Below are 18,644 nucleotides of genomic sequence, written 5' to 3'. Positions count from 1 at the left end.
GAGGGAGACTTGAAAGGGAAAACAGAGATTATACATAAAAGCACAAAAGAAGAAGACAGGGAGGGGATCTATTTCTGAAAACTAAAAATAGGATGAGCAGCATATAGCAAAAAAAAAATTTAAAACAGAAAAGAAGCTTTTTTTTCTTGCTCCTACTTTAACATTCATAAAAGTTCTACAGATGCTTGAATATATTGTAGGCATCAAGGTAATTACCTTAGTCTGGTTTAAATAGTATGAAATAGTGAACAGCTAGTTCATGGTAATAATAAACCTTCTCTATGTTAGTTATGGAGTACCTCAGGGTTTGGACCAATTCATCTTACATATCTGTTAACTTAAAATACATTTCCGTTGTTAAGGTGATGGCCTTTGTTGTTTTATTTTTTTCTTTTTTACTTTTTGACTGTGACACGATAGAAGCTGCCATCTACGGAAGCATAACGTGATAGCGCTCTTTTTTTTTTTTCCTGTGTGATAGCAATATGTTTCCGTAAGCAAGTATTAAAAGGACACAAGGACAAAAATCCCAAACACATGCAGGCTGCATGCAGCCCATTGCAGCGAGGACTGTTCACTCCTCTACATTGTAGAAACAAAGCAGCAGCTACACAAGAGGATGGCACAACTCATCAGGTCAAGACTCAGCAGTTTATCTACATCTCAAAGACTAAAGACTCTCCTTTGAAGACAAGAATGTGCACTTTGAACATGGTTTGAGAGAGTAGTGAAAGAAGCCATCTAAGTGAAACATGAAAACCCAACAACAAAGATGTTCAAGGGGTAAAGTTTCATCTTTTTGTCTGGCCTCCTCAGGCAGCTTCACAGAAACTCACACCTTGAGACGTGATTAACACACTGCACAAATTGACACACTTGTCACTATTAGTATTGGAGGTACTGATAGTGACCTCCATTACTCTATCAGTGTGACTGTTTCTGAATAAAATGTATAAGCCTGAGAGTTTCAACCTAAGTTTAAGAACTGAAGAAGCTTTTTGGAAGAACACTGAAATGTCTTGAAGATAACAAGAGAAGTCCAGTTGCCTTCAGTTATAACTTTGAAAACAATTAGCTGTCAGTGGAGGTTGTCTGGACATCTGATCAGGATGATTCGTTTCAGTGTTCTCTGCATCCAGTACAGGCCCGGTCATCTAAAACCACCATGTTAAGTAGAAACTTCACAAACCAATGATTGTAGATTTTGGATCAAAGTCAAATGTTACTTTTATCAAAAGCACATCAACATTCAAAGTTAATATGACAAATACAGAAGTTGAGTTTTGTATTTCAAGAGCTGACACTGGAATATTTAGGTTGGTGTTACTTCACAGTCAGAATAGTTGATAAGCCAGGAGATTGTTGCTTCAACCCAGCAGGCAGCTATTTAACGCTGGTGTCTAAAACATATTTTTTCTTCAACCTGGAGGAAAATCTTTGAGAGTTTTTTTTGTTTTTTTTACAAAACAAACACAAAATATTCCTCTGTAAATGCTGTTCAGAGTTTTTGGGTAAATATTACAGTAAGGCGTTAAAATCCTGTCAAGCCTTTAGTATGCTTGTTTAGGTTGAACCAACAGATTAGCAGAGTCCCTCAGGTCAAACAAGACTTGCTTTCCTCTGAATTTAGAAATAGAAGAAGAAACTTAAAGCACTGAAAAAATAAGGAAAGGTTCACTTACGTTGTGATTGAAATGTTAGCAGCCAACATAGGGCTGACTTCCTGTACCTCTTTAGCCTTCTGAAGAGCCAGCTTTTTGCTGATGGCCTCCTCCTGCTCCTCTTCATCCTGAATAGTAGGTTAAATGTAAGTAAATAGAATAGAAGAGATTACCAGTCTACCTGTGAAAATGTTGCCTTACACATGTAAAATATTCATAAAGAATGGTCTGAACCACTTTTTCCACTTTCGACATTGATACATTTATCTGAGGTTTGGTGTCGGCTGATACCAATATGATAAAGAAAACTTGAATTTATTCACTCATTTTAAACTTTTTAAAAAAACACAAACATAAATAAATTGCAGATTTGCTTAATACCTCTGCACCAGTACATCACACTTAAATACACCAATAACTTCACAAGATTCATCAAAAAAGTAAAAACAACACAACTTTAATCTGTTCACTCAGCACAATTAGGAGTATAATAGTCAATTATTGGAAAAGAGTTGTTTAATAAATAACAAAGAAAACTACAACAAACATTTTATCAAATGTTTCAGAAAGTGCAATTAGGAATTCTAGATATAATATCAAAAAATAAGCCAGGGAAAAAATAAATATAACATGATAGACAATATTTTCTTTCAGCTCAAAGAAAGTCTGATGTAAATAAGTATTTTATTTTAGGTGTTACAGATAAGCTACTAGGTGAAGTTATTCTGTGAGGTGCACCGCCTCATGACCATCATTTGGAACCAGCCTGGAACTGGCTGCAGCAGGGCAGCTCCAGGCTGGGCATACCACTGCGTTCCAGCGGTATGCTATGTATCATTCTAAAACAATAAGTAACATTTTATAGAAATTTAATAAGAAAAATGGGGGTTACAAACATTTTTTTTTGTGACAGATTCCTGTTCATTTTGCATTAGAATAGTATAGTATTGGGGACATCACTCAATGCATAATAATGGCATCTACCAGGTTCACATCACTAGCTTAGGAGCTGATAGGCAACATCCAATCCGGTACATCGATGGTCACTCTACACTTTAACTGTCCTCTCTTACATCAAGTGCTGACGTTTTTTAGAACTTGTAAATAAATTAGACGACTGATGTTTTAACTTCTTTATATCGCTTAGTATGTTCAATAGCTGCTAAAAGGTTTATATTTTCAAAAGGTACTATTAATCTGACAAGCATAATCAGGACATATATCCTAATTTATTGAATAATGCTGTATGGCATTCATATTTAAGTTTCGGCTGTATTCTTGGCACAAAAAAGGCCTTCCAATCTCATAACTGTGGGTGCATCAGCGCCCTCCTCTTCCCCACAGCGTTTACACTTTACCACATATCCAATCTGAGTTTGTTAGCCAGTTTGGAAAAGTGAAATGCTCACTTTGTGCATCAAGTTTATATAGCAAAAGGTACAGAAGTACATAGATGCAATCTGGGATCATCCCTCAACATCTAATGATGAAACTGAATACCTTTGTAAGCTCCTGGGCATTTGCAAGGTTATCAACAGCGATGGCCAAGAACACGTTGAGCAGTGTGTCTGGTTAATATGGCTCAGGGAAAAGAATGTCAAAGAACAGGAAAAAAATCAGTACCAACAGTCAGTAAAGTCAGTCCTAACAGCTACATATTTTCTTTACGTCAAAATAAAGAATCTCCTGCATGAGACTAGGAGTTAAATGAGTAGAATTGGGTCATCAAAGCAGGATACAGTTTCCAAAAAGAGTGAGAATGATGAAATAAATGGAGGAAAACATTCCTCTATGCACACCACCCTGAGATTCTATCCCATGGTACATGACAGCATTCCAGTCCTCCCCAGTTAGAATCTGAAAGAGAGACAAAACCTGCTTATAGAGCCCAGTTCACAAGAGAAGATTTAAATTGTAAATAAACAAATAAAAAATAGAGGATTTGGTATTTACCTGAAACACAGTGAGAATAGCAGCTGGGAATGTGTCAAAGTTGGTTGTTGGAGTTTCATCCTCAAAGTTAAACCTGGAGAGAGGACATACGATTCTGAATTCCCCCCCAGGTCTTCTTCAGATGAAAGATGATCTCTCTCTGGATTCAGTTTCATCACTGTTCTAGAAAACTCTCTGCTGATGTCAGCTGAGATCTGAAACCCAGTTCTTTAGAAAGCAAAGTGTTTTTGACACTAAATAATAAACAAGTGAAATGGGAAAATTTTCAGTTTTAATTCAGTTGCATAATAATTCTGCACACTAATAGTTGCTCAGTAATCATGCACACAAAGATATTGCCCCAAGAAAGCCAAAATCTCACTTTTACTTTTTCTTAAATATTCAAGTTTGAGAGGTTAACATTTTGTATTGACCAAGAGAGCTGTAGTTGTTCGACAATAAAATTAAACCTCAAAACTACAAATTGCATTATAATTGAGCACTCAGTGTACATGTTGTTACTTTTGCCATTTGGTTGTTAAGATACAGCTAAACATGTTTTAATAATTGGTTCTTTAAGACACATTAAATGTCAAAAGTCAGGAGAAAATAGGATCCTTTTAAATGAAATACTAAAAACCTTAGCCCAGTCCCGTGTGAGTCACAATATGGTGTAGTTTATCTAAAAGTCACATTCAACAGGAATTCATCTTTAAAGCAACTGATTACAACAAACTACATAGAAACATGTCCAAAAAAAGACTCACTGTCCACCAAACAACTGCATTCCCAGCAGAGCAAAGACCACGATGAAGAGGAAGAGCAGGAACAACAGACTGATGATGGACTTCATAGAGTTGAGTAGGGATACCACCAGGTTCCTCAAAGAGTTCCAGTACCTACACACAGAGGCACATGAATTCACAGCATTTATAAGATCTAATCAGTCTGAAACAGTCACACAGTCCCAGTGACTGACTTGGTAACTTTGAAGATCCGGAGAAGTCGCAGAGCTCTCAGGACACTGATACCAAATGAAGCACCAGGTTTGATCGCAGCCCAGACCACCTCAAAAATACTCCCAATAATGACCTACAAACACAAGCAAATAAATGCCACAGGCATACACATATATTGGGTAAAAATCACTGAGGTGACAAATCATATTCACATGCAGTGACAAAGTTCCCAGCAGTGCAGGATGCCTCACCCCAAAATCAAAACAGTTGAAAGAAGAGTGGAAGTAGGTCTGGGGTCCAAGGCCGTACATTTTCATGGTCATCTCAGCCAGGAACAATCCCAGAAACACAAACTCGGCCAGGTCTTTCCATGAAAAGGAGCAAAAACACACACATTAGTATTATATCTGGTCTTTGTGGGATTTAAATACTTGATCTGAGTGTAAATTTGCCTGGAGTGTGATATACTTATGTCCTCTAAGCAATATTAAACAGGGTTTGCTTCAGGATAGACGTGGTTCTTATATAAAATAAGTTCTGTCTCATCCACTTATGTACAAAAAAAACCTGGTGGTGTCCCTGCCTGATCATTAAGACTGTCTTAGACATGATGTGCTACATTATGTTTCAGAATGAGCCTTAACTTTCCACCTTGTCTGACTGACTTATGGAGATGAACAAAAACATTCTGGAATTTGCAATACAAGACTAAATAAAAGAAATGTAACAATCAAGAATTTACTGACTGGTTTCAGTCTGACCTGCTGAGTCTGATTTTCTTTAAAGAGACAAAGTCATACAAGTTGGTCTATGTGACATTGTTTTAATTCAACAAATTAATTCAAAACACTTTTGACCTTGGAAGAAAAATGTGCACTTGATCAGGTTAATTGTTCGTTGAGAGACTGACAAAATTATCCCCTTCTTTATGCATCAAAGCATTTCTTTCTAACAATTTTTAGTGGAAGTCAATTCAAATGCATCATGTTGTTAGTCGATGCATCCAAACCTACTAATCACCATTTAGAGCCAAGTAAAGGAAATTTTGACTAGTTGGCAGCTATATGGTTTATTACTGTTGAGTAATGGTTACATTCTGTGGTACAGGGGACTGAAAAAGTTTATCACAATATTTGAACCATTATACAAATTTAACAGATCTGAAGATCTTCTAACAAGTTTTAACCATAGGAGTTTGATTTGTAGTTTGTTTTGAAGAGATTCTGGTGATGAGAAAAATATCTTTTTTAAAAAAACTCCACATAATGTGTGGTTAGTAGAGTCAATAGAATCTAATAATACCAGTCATTCAAAAAGACTTAACTGACTCATTAAACATGTTAACTGCTACTCACATAATGCATACGTAAGCCACTCTGGCTGGTCATAGTGTACTATAGCTACACACAGCGTGTTGAGGCCAACAAGACACAATACAGTCCAGTAAAACGTCTGGGATTTGACCAGGTGGCGGATGGTGAAGCGAATTCTCTTCTCCTTCCTCCTCAGGTAAGACGAGCTCTCGTTCTTGCTCTTCACACTCGCGCGTGCAAATGGTGACCCTGGGGGGGCAGTAGGAATGAAACACACAAAGATGCCAATAAAGTTCACAGGTCTCACACCAACCTGAGTCTTATCAGAACTGTACAAAACTGTGATAGTTACTTTTCTGAATGACTCACTAGTGTGCTTGAAGTTGACACTATCTAGCAAAGAGGACATTTCTACTAGTGCACCTCGATAACACCATCATATCGGGCTTCTGCTGGGAGACCTAGCAACACGGTTCATGGTCTAGTGATGTCACCGCCTATCACTTATGTCTTTATTTTATCTGCATGTTGCTATGCGCATACTTCCCTAATGTACTCTTTCCTCTTTTGTATTTCATTACTTGTTAGAAACTGTGGAGTACTTACTTACTACTTAACCCAGAAAAGGAATTAGAATAAACTTAGAATCCAGAGACTCACTATTTAGACCAATTTTATACTTTTTAGATTATTCTAGTTTATTAGTAATTTTAGAAATTGTGGAGTACTCATTACTTTAGAGAAACTGTGGAGTACTCACTATTTGGACCAATATTGTATTTTTTAGATTATGTTTTGGTAAATCTTTGTACTAAGGATGTCAGTCCTCAATAAAGCTGTACAAGTTTGAGGTTCCACCCCTGATTATTTACTGCATATCTAATCCTTCTCTCTGTGCTCTTTTAATGTAAAGCAATGGTTAAACAAACCACTAGTGCCACAGAATCTAAAGAAAGTACTGGAAACCACAAATATGTCTCAGAAAAGAACAGAAATCCTTCAAATATATATTTTTACCTTTAATGGCAGTCATGTAAAAGTCCAGCAATACTCTAGCAGCATTCAATGTGATAGTAAAGTTTTATTTCTGTCTTTTATTCTGTATGGCGTTCAGAAGGTATATATTCTGCTCACCAACTGATGAAATGTCAGTGAAATGGTCCTCCCCTTCTTCTGTATTGATGAGGTCATTCTTACTCTTCTTCGTTCTTTTCAGCACTGCAAAAAATGGAACCAAGTAATAATTTCCTGCTGTAATATTTGATGTGTCTCACTTAAAAAGGCTTTTCGCAGGTCCTTTTTCTCCTCATAACAACTAATTTAAAAACTCTTTTTAACAACAGGTAGTTCAGCTCACTGTATTTGTGTATTTATTTATTATACATTGCAATATAATTACTTTATGACTTAAGGTGGAGGATCACAAGCTCCTCCATTTTTAAATGAATGCTTTGGTTGGTTTTGTTGAATTTTGATTTGCTGTGAGTCAGTCAGTCTGTGCTGACGGCAGCCCTCACCAGAGTTGGGGTTATGTTTCCTTTTGTACCAAGCTCCATCCAGAGACTTCTCCTCAGCGTTCTTGTCTTCCTCAGCCAACATCACCTCTTCTGTAACACATTTACACTTCATACGGTTTTCAATAAAATACTTTCTTGTATACTAACTTTATTGTGTTTCTGTGGCTGACTCCATATGTGTGCTTGTGTGAGTAACCAACCTGCTTTACAGATCCACTCCAAATAACCAGTCAGCTCTCTTTCAATCTGCTGCTGTCGACGAAGCTTCAGGAATTCTTGCCTCTTCTCCACACGCTCCCTTTCCTTTGCAAACTCTCTTTAGAAATCCCAGAAAATAAGAAAAAACACAACCAAAAATGGTTGTTAAATTTGGAAAAAATAAAATAAAATAAAACAAACTATGGATCCTGGAGTTATTAACTGTTGACAAGGAGGCAAGAATTGGAGGGATTTAATGTCCTCCCACTGTTGGCAGCTGGACTGGTTGGTTTAGACAACACGCTACACAACTCATGGAGATTTCTTTTCTCTTCATTCAGTTAGCACTGGCCTGTGGGATTACTTGTTTCAACCTGACATCACCATGTAGAACAGCAATGTAAGCTTCAGCCAACTCTGAGAACAGTGGGTCTGTTAGAAAAATTATCTAAGTTCATTTACTTGTGAGTTTATTTGAAAGGTTATGTTTTCATATTATTATTTCGTGTGATGTTTACTTGACTCCTTTTCTTCTGTGAAACACTATTAACCATTTTTAGGATGTTTGCCTGGAGGCTAGAGACGGTTGCACATTCCTGTGGTATCAGCTTTCTGTGGGGCTGATTGGTTGCGGTCAGCCCCATGCCCTTGTAAGGGCATGTCCACAGAAGGTTCCAGAACACCCTGTAGAAAAAGGTCATTGGTCAAATTCTTTGTGTGACTATGTGAAAAAGCCCAACCTCCTTCCTAGTATTTTCTAATAAAGCCAAATGCGGAGAAAGATCGGGCAGAGTTGATTCCAGACAGTGTTTGACAGCCGTATTCTGTGTCTGGGCTCAGCCTCTCCTCTTCTGCAGAAAAGTACATTTATGTCTCTGGTTGATTCTTTGCAGGTTAGGAAATAAAATAAACCTATCAGGGTCTATCTTGTGAAGAGCAAACCAAATGAGCATTAGCTGATTTGGATTGTTCTTGGATTTTCTTTTTGTCAAATTTAAATCTTTGACATCAAACTGGTTTTAATATCAGATAAAAGTACTGCATTTTTCCAGTGATTTAATTTATTAAAGAAAAACAGCCAATCTAATTCAACTTGGGTCAATGGGAGAGGTGTGACAAGACTTGGTTTCAAAATTATTTTTGTACGTTTCAATAAAGAGAAACAAATTATGATGCATACATATTTTTACTTTAATCAGCAGTGAACAAAGGATGTTAAATTATCAATAATTATTATCAATAACTATCAATGATTTTATTTTAACTGTATGTTTTAGTACTATAATCAGTGGTCAAAATAGAACTGACTTGTTATTTGGCTTGATTTTGTCAATAAACAAAGGTATACAATATTCATTAGTAGATTCAGTAGCTCAATGGGCCTTCACTGTACTGTCACTGGTCAGGAGAAATATACAACAATTATCCCCCCAATGGTCAATATCGTTATAGAAGTGTGATGACATTTGAGAATAAAAAAATGTTTGTATTCTTTTTGAGTTGTTTTGTTATATACAGACAATCTAGTGTAGAAGTTGTACTTGAATCCTCCACAGAAGCACAACTGGTGGTTCCTTTCACACTGCAGCATGTTTAGTTAGGTGTACATGGATATAAAGGTTTCTGTAGCTTTTAGGACTGGATGCTACAGGGAGCTGGATTTGGACTTGAAGTGGATGGAAAACTAAATCATGAACTCTAAACTCGACCTTTAAGGTATGAAAACGTTTGTGCTTTGGAATCATTTCAAAAGAGAACATTAATGTTATTCTAAGCAGTCTGTACCTTGCTTACTGAAAGGGGAAATTAAATCAGACTTCTCTCTGAATATGTTGCTAACGTTGTGAAACTGTGTCTATAAGAACCTTGCTTGTACTCTTTGGTCTTCAAAACGCTGTTTTGGCTTTTTGAATAAATACAATGACAAAATGTATTTTCTTGTTCTTACTTGTCTCAGGTGTCTAATCTTAATTGATTGCATTATATTTCAATATGGTTGGAATAACACAGCATCACTACAATGAATGAATTTCACTGAACTGAACCGATTTGAATTAAATTTTGACCCATATGGATTCTACATAACAATCTTTGTCTTGAAACTATATAAATAAAGCGACCTGAACTGAACTTATAATAGAAGTTGTGTATTTTATGTTCAATGAGGAGGGATTGAACTGAAATATGAAGGAGATGACAGAGAAAGGAGGAAATTGAAAAAAGTTCAAGATGGAGAAGACAGACTGAGAGATGGATCATGTAGAAGGAAAGAGAGAGAGGAAGCCAGTCCTCTCCAGTCCATCCCCGCTCTCTGATTGGTGCGTCCAGGGGAAACCTCTATCCTGCATTGCAGTGGATTTCTACCTCACTTTGTGTGTGTGTCTGTGTGTGTGTGGGCCATTCTCAATCTAATTTTGTGGGCACTATCTTCATGTGTGGCTGCAGGAGTGTGTGTGTGTTTCTAGGAAGATAGTTTCCAGTACCACACTCTCCCAGTTCCTGACAGATATTCCTCAGAATGAGCACATCTCACTGCCTTTACAACAAATAGGACACTTCAGCGCTTCCACTTACACACAGCTCACAATGTTTTCTTTCTCTGGAGCTATACTGACTGAAATGTCTGTTGTGATGACACATGAGTGCATGTGAGGATAGAAACAGGAAAGGAATGTTACCATGGTAGAGGATCAGACCAGGACACAGAAGGTCTAGTCTGATGAGTCATGCTTTCTCTTACATCACATGAACAGCCTGGTCTGCTCACCTGCTTCCCAGAGAAAGAGAACAGGTAACAACATTTGTCATGGTTTGCTGAACCTTGGACTGTTCTGCACATATGACTGCTACTTCCATATGTACTCCCTATATACGTAAAAATATTCACATCACTCGCACTGGTTTCTTGTGCTACGTTCACACAACCAGACACTGTAATACTCCTGTTCAATTCTTAATAAATACTGAGTTTTACAGAACTCAAGCAGAGAGTTCCTATTCCTGGAAGCAGGAAGCAATTACATCCACTGCTGCCCATGAACTCAATATTTTTTACTGTGGTTTATTTTCACTGTCATACACCTAGACTAATAAAATATATATCATATCAAAACGTCATCTATCAAGAATAAATCATATTGTTACAATCATTTCATAAGGAGTGGTAAAAATATTTCAGTTCAACTTTATCAGGCAGGTCGTGTGTTTGAGAGATGGATTCTACTGTCTTAAGGGCCAGAACTGTAGAAAACGACACGAAACAACAAAAAGAAAAAATAAGGAATTGATTGAGCCATATGATAAATTCTTCACCAAGTATGCCTGGAATGTTTTGTTTGTTTCAGTCCAAACCATCAGTTTCATAAACTGAACATAGTTCTAATCTGCATAGACATGGATATGAGTGGAATTACATTCCCAAGTACATGATTATGAATTTAACTGACTGTAAACACATCAGTCCTTGGCCTGCACACACCGTTGGGATTATAGCCCTGGGGGGTCTGAGGCCTCTGAAACCAGCATGTCTACACCTCGGGATATAAAGATCAGATCATGGCCTTTCAACAGAGACACGGCCCCTGCAGGGCCCAGTCGGACAGCATCAGTGACCTTCACTTTACCAGTTCAGTGTAAATCCTTCTGACAACGTCCACTGAGAGAACAGGAGATCTGAGCAACAACAGAGAAGAGGAGGCAGGTGAAGGCTAACTGCCCTCTCAGGCTTCCATACAGTCTTTCTATCTGTTGATGACATACAATCAACAATGTACAGTATGTCTGTATATCAAATGACTGAGTAAGAATAATTCAACCAGTTAAGTGTATAAACATTTCAAAACTTTACTTTGAATTTTCCAATAACTACACTTTTGTTTTTCACACCTCCATGGACGGAGGAAGATGGAAAAATCAGATCTTTTAGTCTCACTCTGTGTAAACAAAGGAGTGCATATACTGTAGCTGAACAGCAAAATATTACAATTTTATCTCTGTTGAATTAACATAAATTTGCTCTTCACATTTCTATTAAAAGATTAACATGAACATGTTCAAATGTAACCTAGTGAACAGCTCTTCTCTGTTTTAAAACAAGTGTCAATGAAATAAATAAATAAAAAACTAAATAAAAGAAAGCTTAGACAGCAAAAATTAAATGATTTTCAAACACTTGATCTAATTTATGAATGTGTTCCAAAGGAGGTTATAAATTTAAAGTTTGAGTAATGGAGTAAACTTCACCTGCTTTAAATTGTTTCCTGCATAACCCAGACAAAAGGAATCAATCCAGATGATGTTGGACAACAGATTTTACATGTGACTGCAACTACATTTTCGGATCTTACAATACACTTAATCAGTATGAATTTTATTTGATTTTAAAGAGAGTTTAATGCCGTGTTGATTAAATTGATGGCTTTAACTTCAAGTGTTAGGGACCTTTTCTTTGGCAAAATGAAATTCAAACAGAAAATAATTAAGTGATAAATTCTTCAAGTATTGTAAACAGTTCTCTGAGAACTAAATGAAAATAATAGCTGTAATACATAAAAGATGCTTCCTGCTAAAGAACACAAACCTGCTAAAGATCATACTGAAGATTATGTTCATAAAACATTATCTTCATATTGTTTAACGTTAATAAAACATTACGTTTTATGAACATTATAAAACATTACTTTTATGTTACTTTTTATGAACAGTGTGGACAGTAAAGTAATGTTACATAGCACAGATTAAAAACATAGATGTCTCATGTCCATAATTCAGTTCTAATGGTTCTGACAACGTTATCTACCTTTGTTGATTTGATAAAGGAGCAGAATGACACTGAACAGCTCTGAACACCATAGCAGCCACAGCTCTCATAAATTAATCATTAAATTAACATTTCAATAAAGTCTTAATATTTTACTGGTTCTGCCGCATATGTGGAATTGACCTAAATTAGTAAGCGCAAGAAAAGTGTACAGACTGGAGGAGACAGTTCTAAATGTTGGATGTCAAAAAGCTACAGAACAGTAACATTTCTAAGTGCAAATGTTTCAGCTGCCGTCACACTCTTTCCTTCCTGTGAATGCTGTGATTTAGACATGTTACATGGGGCCTATCATGAGGTAACAAAATTAGATTTTGTGGACTATCAATTCCTATTTTTTGAGGAAAATATTCTGTCATGTTTATGTTGCTATGCACACAACTTAAAACAGTCTTTAGATGAGCTGATGAGCTCAAGTTCTAATGAATAGTCCAAAGATTGACTTGCTGCATGGAATTTCTTATAAAAGGGGATTCAAATAAAATGGCTTTTGATTGGTGTAAAGGTCAAGTAGTTTCACAAATGAAAAATGAGTAGTGCAGTGTAAGGTCTGCGCTGCTCATCTGCAGATGTTGTTCTTGCAAACAGTGATGAGAAAAAGCAGAGAACATGTAACTAACGTGTTTTCAACTACCTCAGAAAAAGACAAGCATGTCTGGTTGAGAGTTTTTTTTAAAACCTGTTTGTATTGTACAGAAGAACCTTTGGAGCCCTCTGCTCAGGTCTGTTTGCAGGCTGTACTCACCCCGACAGCACGCCCAGCACCAGGTTGAGCATGAAGAACGACCCAATGATGATGAGAGGGATGAAGTAGAGCCAGTTCCACATGTTCCCAGAGGCATCATTGGCCTGAACACGAACACACAGACACGGAGGTTTAATGACTCATCCCTATTACTACACTTAGAACCATTTTCTATCTGTTTTTACATATACATATATTAGCTATCCTAAAACCATGATAGTTTATGTGTCTATGTGTCTGTTACTGTAGTGGAGCATATTCAGCCTGGAAAGTCTCACACACGGAGTGTGGGTATTAGAAAGTTTAATTGACAAATCGAAGTCTTTGGCGCTCAGACCCAGGAGGAAGACATGGTGATGGAAACCAAGAGAATGACCCTCTGTCTATGAAGATTAGAGACGTCTTCCCCTCAGGGCCCAGACACTGGTGGTGGAGAGGAGGCAGAAGATATAGTGATAGGTAAGAACTAACTCCATGGGTGTGTCCAGCCATCATGCTGTTCAGCAGGAAGACGGGTTCAATGATTTGGTGAGAAATCTGTAAAAGTACCCGCCAATAAAAGCAATAAACTTTCTGAAGTTGCTGGTTTGTAAATTGCTGCAATGGAAATTTCGTTGAATTCTGTTCAATGACAATAAATGCTATCTATCTATCTAAATGCACAAAACCCTTAGTCATGCCCTGTAGTCTGAAGGGTATAAAATACATGTGCTTGACTAAATCATAACTGACATAAAATATCAAAGCCTTAGTTTTATTTTCTGTCAGACAGGGGGAAATGAGTATTTGTGCTTTTATATAAAGTATGTAACTGTCAAAGATATAAAGGCTTTCCTGTAGAAACCTGCTCGGAAAATGGATACTGCAACACCTGAGCATCATTTATAAGTGAGTTAAGCAGGAAACAATTAAAGTAATGTAGAACATGCAACACTCAAGCTTTTTTGAGAGAGATTTCAGGACATGTATTATTGCTCTCAATAATGTATTAGGCTGAGATTCATTATCCCCACATCTGTATTTTATACAGATAAATCTTTGATGGGATGTGCTGTGGTGGCGCAGGAGTTATGCACAACCTACATGTGGAGGCCTTAGTCCTCGACGCGGCTGTTGCAGGTTTGATTTCCGGCCTGGCGACCTTTGCCGCATGTCTTCCCCTTCTCTCATTACCCACTTTCCTGTCAATTAACTATCAAATAAAGGCCACTAGAGCCAATAAAACCTTAAAAAAGAAAAATATTTGATAATTACTTCAGTTTCACTGTAAATATTTACATCTCATGAATTTAGAAATGTAGTATCCTTGCATGTCATCCAAACTGATTTGCCAAAGACGCCATGCAGATAACAGTATTCAAGACGGCATAGCCTGAGCGCTAAATAAAAAGACCTGACTTGACCAGATCCAAGGACATCAAACCACACATCTGGATCTGTTTATCTCCACACAGATGTTTTCTGTAGTAAAACTCACATTGTACAGGATATCCACCCATCCTTCCATAGTGATACACTGGAAAACAGTGAGAATGGCAAACAGGATGTTGTCAAAGTTTGTGATCCCAAAGTTAGGTCCAAGCCAGTACTCTTTACAGATATTCCCTTTGCCACAGGTCCTTGCTGGAGGTTCAAGTCCACAAGGGAAATCTGCCACCTGCTCTTCTACAACCACAAACACACACACATTTATACACAGTTAAACACACCAAAGAAAAAAACATCCTGATTTTTACGTTGGCTCTGAAGTAAAGAAATTATTTGCAAATACCATGCAGATTTGAGGCAGATTAACTTATGATGACTAAAAAGCTGTCAAATTCAAAAACCACAAATCTTTTGGGATATTATCTGTCTGCAGGTCCCACAATCCACCAAATTCTCACTGATATGCATAAGAAATGTGACACTGATATGCGCAAGCTATAACACTTGTTTGTGCCTTTAAACAAACAAGCATTATAGCTGGAAAAGCCACAGATCAAAATATGTCAAGTAGAAAATCCATCACTTTGGTAACACCTAAAAACATTATCCTTTTAAAATGATAAGTGTTCAAGAGGGTCGTGAATTTAGATGAAACCCTTTTTTGTCTTGATCTTGCTTACGTGTTCCATTCTTGAAGCATGTTCGATGAAATTTGCCAATGTAGAAGTCCAGGCCGATGATAGCAAACATGAGGATGGCAAAGAAAAGCAGCATTCCAATCTGGAGCAAAGGTACCATTGCTTTCATAATGGACTTCAACACCACTTGAAGGCCTAAGAACAGATATGAGAAACACCTTAAAGCAAAGCTTAAAAAACACATTTAGGATATTTCATGCTCTAATGTCAGAGAGATAAAAGCTAACCAGCTTTTGTCTCTTAAGTTGGTCGGACTTAATTAATTTTTTCAAGGCAAATGCATAATAGGAAACAGGCTGATGCAAACTAGAAATATTATGATTTAGGTGTAGATATTTTTTACTATCTGATGAAGTTAGTCATTTATATGTATAAGGTGTTTAAAAATTAAGTCAGAGGAAAAGCAGGAGGTGTAAGAGGCAACTACATGAACGAAGCATGAATAAAACAGGACTGTTCTGTACCAGGATCTCTCCTGCTCAGACTACAGGCTGAGGCTTTCACTTACCATTCCAGGTGATGGACAAAAGCTTATTAGAAATTGGCAAATAAACAAGAATTTTCAGTTTAGTAGTTAGGATTATAAGTTAGTTCATGGTTACAGCAGTAATATGTGATCTTTTTTTAACAGAAGTAAGTGATTTTTTTACTCAGCTGCAATGATTATTTTCAAGGCAATGGAGGAGACATTTTGTGAAATGAGTTATACTTTTGTAGGATACAGGGAAGTGCTTTGTTCTTCCATCCAACCAGACAAAACCTTTTGTCATCTGGCATCTTCCCAGTCTAAAGCGTGTAAACTGATTTATGTTTTTATTATTTAATTTTTAAACCTGTCACTTACACCAAGGGGTGATGGTTGGAAACTCTGCTAATTGCATTCATAAGTGTTTATGAATGAGATTAAAATAAAATAAATTATTGAAAAATAATACATTGTGGTTATACAGTATATATACAGTATATATGTATATATATATATATAAAGATATATATATATTTATATATACTGTATATATATATATATATATATATATATATATACACAGTACAGACCAAAAGTTTGGACACACCTTTTAATTCAATGAGTTTTCTTTATTTTCATGACTATTGACATTGTAGATTCACACTGAAGGCATCAAAACTATGAATAACACATGTGGAAATATGTACTAAACAAAAAAGTGTAAAACAACTGAAAATAGCCCTTATATTCTAGTTTCTTCAAAGTAACAACCTTTTGCTGTGATTACTGCTTTGCACACACTCTGCATTTTCTTGATGAGCTTCTAGAGGTCGTCACCTGAAATGGTTTTCACTTCATAGGTGCCCTGTCAGGTTAATAAGTGGGATTTATTGCCTTATAAATAGTCATGAAAATAAAGAAAACCCATTGAATTAGAAGGTGTGTCCAAACTTTTGGTCTGTACTGTATATATATATATATATATCTTACTGTAACATTTCCTAAACAAGGTTACACCAATATCTCTGCATACAATGGCAGGCTGCAATCTTTATTAGTTATTGTCATCATCAGCCTCAGTATTTGAAAACTTACTTGGAATGCCAGAGACGAGTTTGAGGGGCCGCAGGACTCTGACTGCTCTCAGTGTTCTCAGATCAAAATCAGCCCCTACAGTGGCCAGGATCCTACAAACACAACAAACAGTCAGATTCACAACCAGATGTTTCATATTCCCCTGACTCCTTTATGGTTTTCAAAATAAATGACTGACATATTAATATTAAAAAGGCTGTGTTATACTTATGCAGTTGCTGCTCACATTAACACCACTGCATCATAAATAACAATGAAAGACAAGAAATAATCACCACAACTACATAATCATTCTTTTTGACATTTACAAAAACCAAAAAAAAGGGGCATTTGAAAAGGAGACTTTGAACAAAAAACAGACATCAGAACTCATCAAGAACCATTTCACATAGCTCCATAGCTTTCTGCCATCAACCACAGGAACAGTGACCTGATGTTAAAGTTTCCATCTAACATTGAAAATGTGAGGATAATCCTAATAGATAGATCTGAGATCGCAAAGCAGAGCTTTAAGAATAATTTTTATGCAGTGTCATTAGGTGTAACATTTGACCTGATCACTCTGACCTGATGTCTGGACACTGTTATGTCAAACTTTGCTTTATTTCAATCAACCAAGCAATAAATTTTAGCTATAAAGCACCCTTTATGTTGGAGGCAGCTCGCTGGAAAAACATAATAAAGGTTATTTCTGAACTGGGTTTGAACCAGTCAGGGTCACAGTCTGCAGGTGCAAATACCAGCATTGTGAAGTAAACTGAAACTGGTGGGATTCTCACTTTTTCTTCCATCTTTGTAAGAGGGCCGGTGGAAATTAAAAGCGACGTACTTTCATCTTTTCTTCCCTTCCCTGGACTAGACAGAGTACATTGCTATATTCTTTGCTTTATTTCTTAACAAAATAACAATCAAAATGCATTTTGATGTGTTCTTGATTGACTCAGTGTTTAACCTTATGTAAGACTTGTTTATTTACTTAACAACACCCATTGCCACAGATTCTCAGGAAACCACAACTGTACATTTTCTGATGTTTGCTCCAAACAAGAGCAGTTACGCTGATCTGTAAAAGAATGCAGCAGGACAGAAGGTGGAGCTGTAGAACCAGGTCAAATTGGAAACCTTGAAAATCCAGTGTGTAAAGGGTTGTGTGTATGAACCATTTCTTGGCCTTCATTAATGTATTCAGATTTTCTAAATAAAATTTGACTCTTTATTTAGAGGTGTGCGTTTGTTCAGTCCTCAGGAGCCCCTCTTTTCCTACTCATCTTTTGTTTGTTTTGTACAAAACAACACATACATCAGAACTCACCACACTGTTCACACATCCATTTGTGAGCAACTGTGCCAGCAATCATAAGTCATGAGTTTTGCTATTTGCTTTTATGTGTTTTTAATGAATAATGTTATCTGGTGTGGCAAGCTGTGGCAGTGAGTGATGTCATAGTATTGTAAACTAATTAAGAAAGTGTGAACGTGATCACTTTTCATTTACAGCCCTGGGTGTAAATGAGAGGTTGTCAGTGAAGAAAAAGTGATGTGCTTAGAACATTGAATCTTGGGATAAGCAGAGCCAACCTCCCACCTCTCAGTTTGGTTATTATTTCAGCTCATACACAGATGATGCCATCACACAGGTTCTGCACACCAAGGCATTTAACCATTTCACGGTTCTGTTCTTTGACTGCTCTTCAGCTTGTAGCACTAAAGGCTGAAAAATTGTTTTGGACCAACAAAGCCTACATGTTCTATTTGTTTCACTCAATAGGTGGCAGTAAAACCCTTTTTACTTGCTCCTTGAACTTATAATTAA

At 36.8% G+C, this 18,644-nt stretch overlaps 1 protein-coding gene across 21 annotated transcripts in view; it reads right to left on the bottom strand.

The window, feature by feature from the left end:
* The window catches only part of cacna1ba (calcium channel, voltage-dependent, N type, alpha 1B subunit, a), an 82,204-nt gene that overhangs the window by 45,013 nt on the left and 18,547 nt on the right, over positions 1-18,644 (bottom strand). For 15 of the 21 annotated variants that reach the window (XR_003597670.1, XR_003597671.1, XM_028034846.1 and 12 more), the window contains exons 4-18: positions 16,832-16,923; positions 15,253-15,405; positions 14,622-14,809; positions 13,145-13,248; positions 7,583-7,698; positions 7,383-7,472; positions 7,000-7,083; positions 5,908-6,123; positions 4,804-4,916; positions 4,573-4,685; positions 4,361-4,492; positions 3,615-3,687; positions 3,401-3,518; positions 3,162-3,229; positions 1,683-1,789 (exon numbers count right to left, since the gene is read on the bottom strand). Coding sequence is in view for 19 of the 21 variants with exons in the window: in XM_028034846.1 (XP_027890647.1) it covers positions 1,683-1,789; positions 3,162-3,229; positions 3,401-3,518; positions 3,615-3,687; positions 4,361-4,492; positions 4,573-4,685; positions 4,804-4,916; positions 5,908-6,123; positions 7,000-7,083; positions 7,383-7,472; positions 7,583-7,698; positions 13,145-13,248; positions 14,622-14,809; positions 15,253-15,405; positions 16,832-16,923 (1,767 nt within the window). In the remaining 2 variants the exon portion in view is untranslated. The remainder of the gene's footprint in view (positions 1-1,682; positions 1,790-3,161; positions 3,230-3,400; positions 3,519-3,614; positions 3,688-4,360; positions 4,493-4,572; positions 4,686-4,803; positions 4,917-5,907; positions 6,124-6,999; positions 7,084-7,382; positions 7,473-7,582; positions 7,699-13,144; positions 13,249-14,621; positions 14,810-15,252; positions 15,406-16,831; positions 16,924-18,644) is intronic. The other 6 variants (XM_028034851.1, XM_028034867.1, XM_028034863.1 and 3 more) reach the window with 1 other exon arrangement.

This window comes from Xiphophorus couchianus, chromosome 12 (genome assembly GCF_001444195.1).
Source record: "Xiphophorus couchianus chromosome 12, X_couchianus-1.0, whole genome shotgun sequence".
In the NCBI taxonomy this organism is placed as follows: Eukaryota; Metazoa; Chordata; class Actinopteri; order Cyprinodontiformes; family Poeciliidae; genus Xiphophorus; species Xiphophorus couchianus.
Note: the sequence above shows the minus strand (reverse complement) of the source record. Positions and strands in the feature narration are given on the sequence as shown.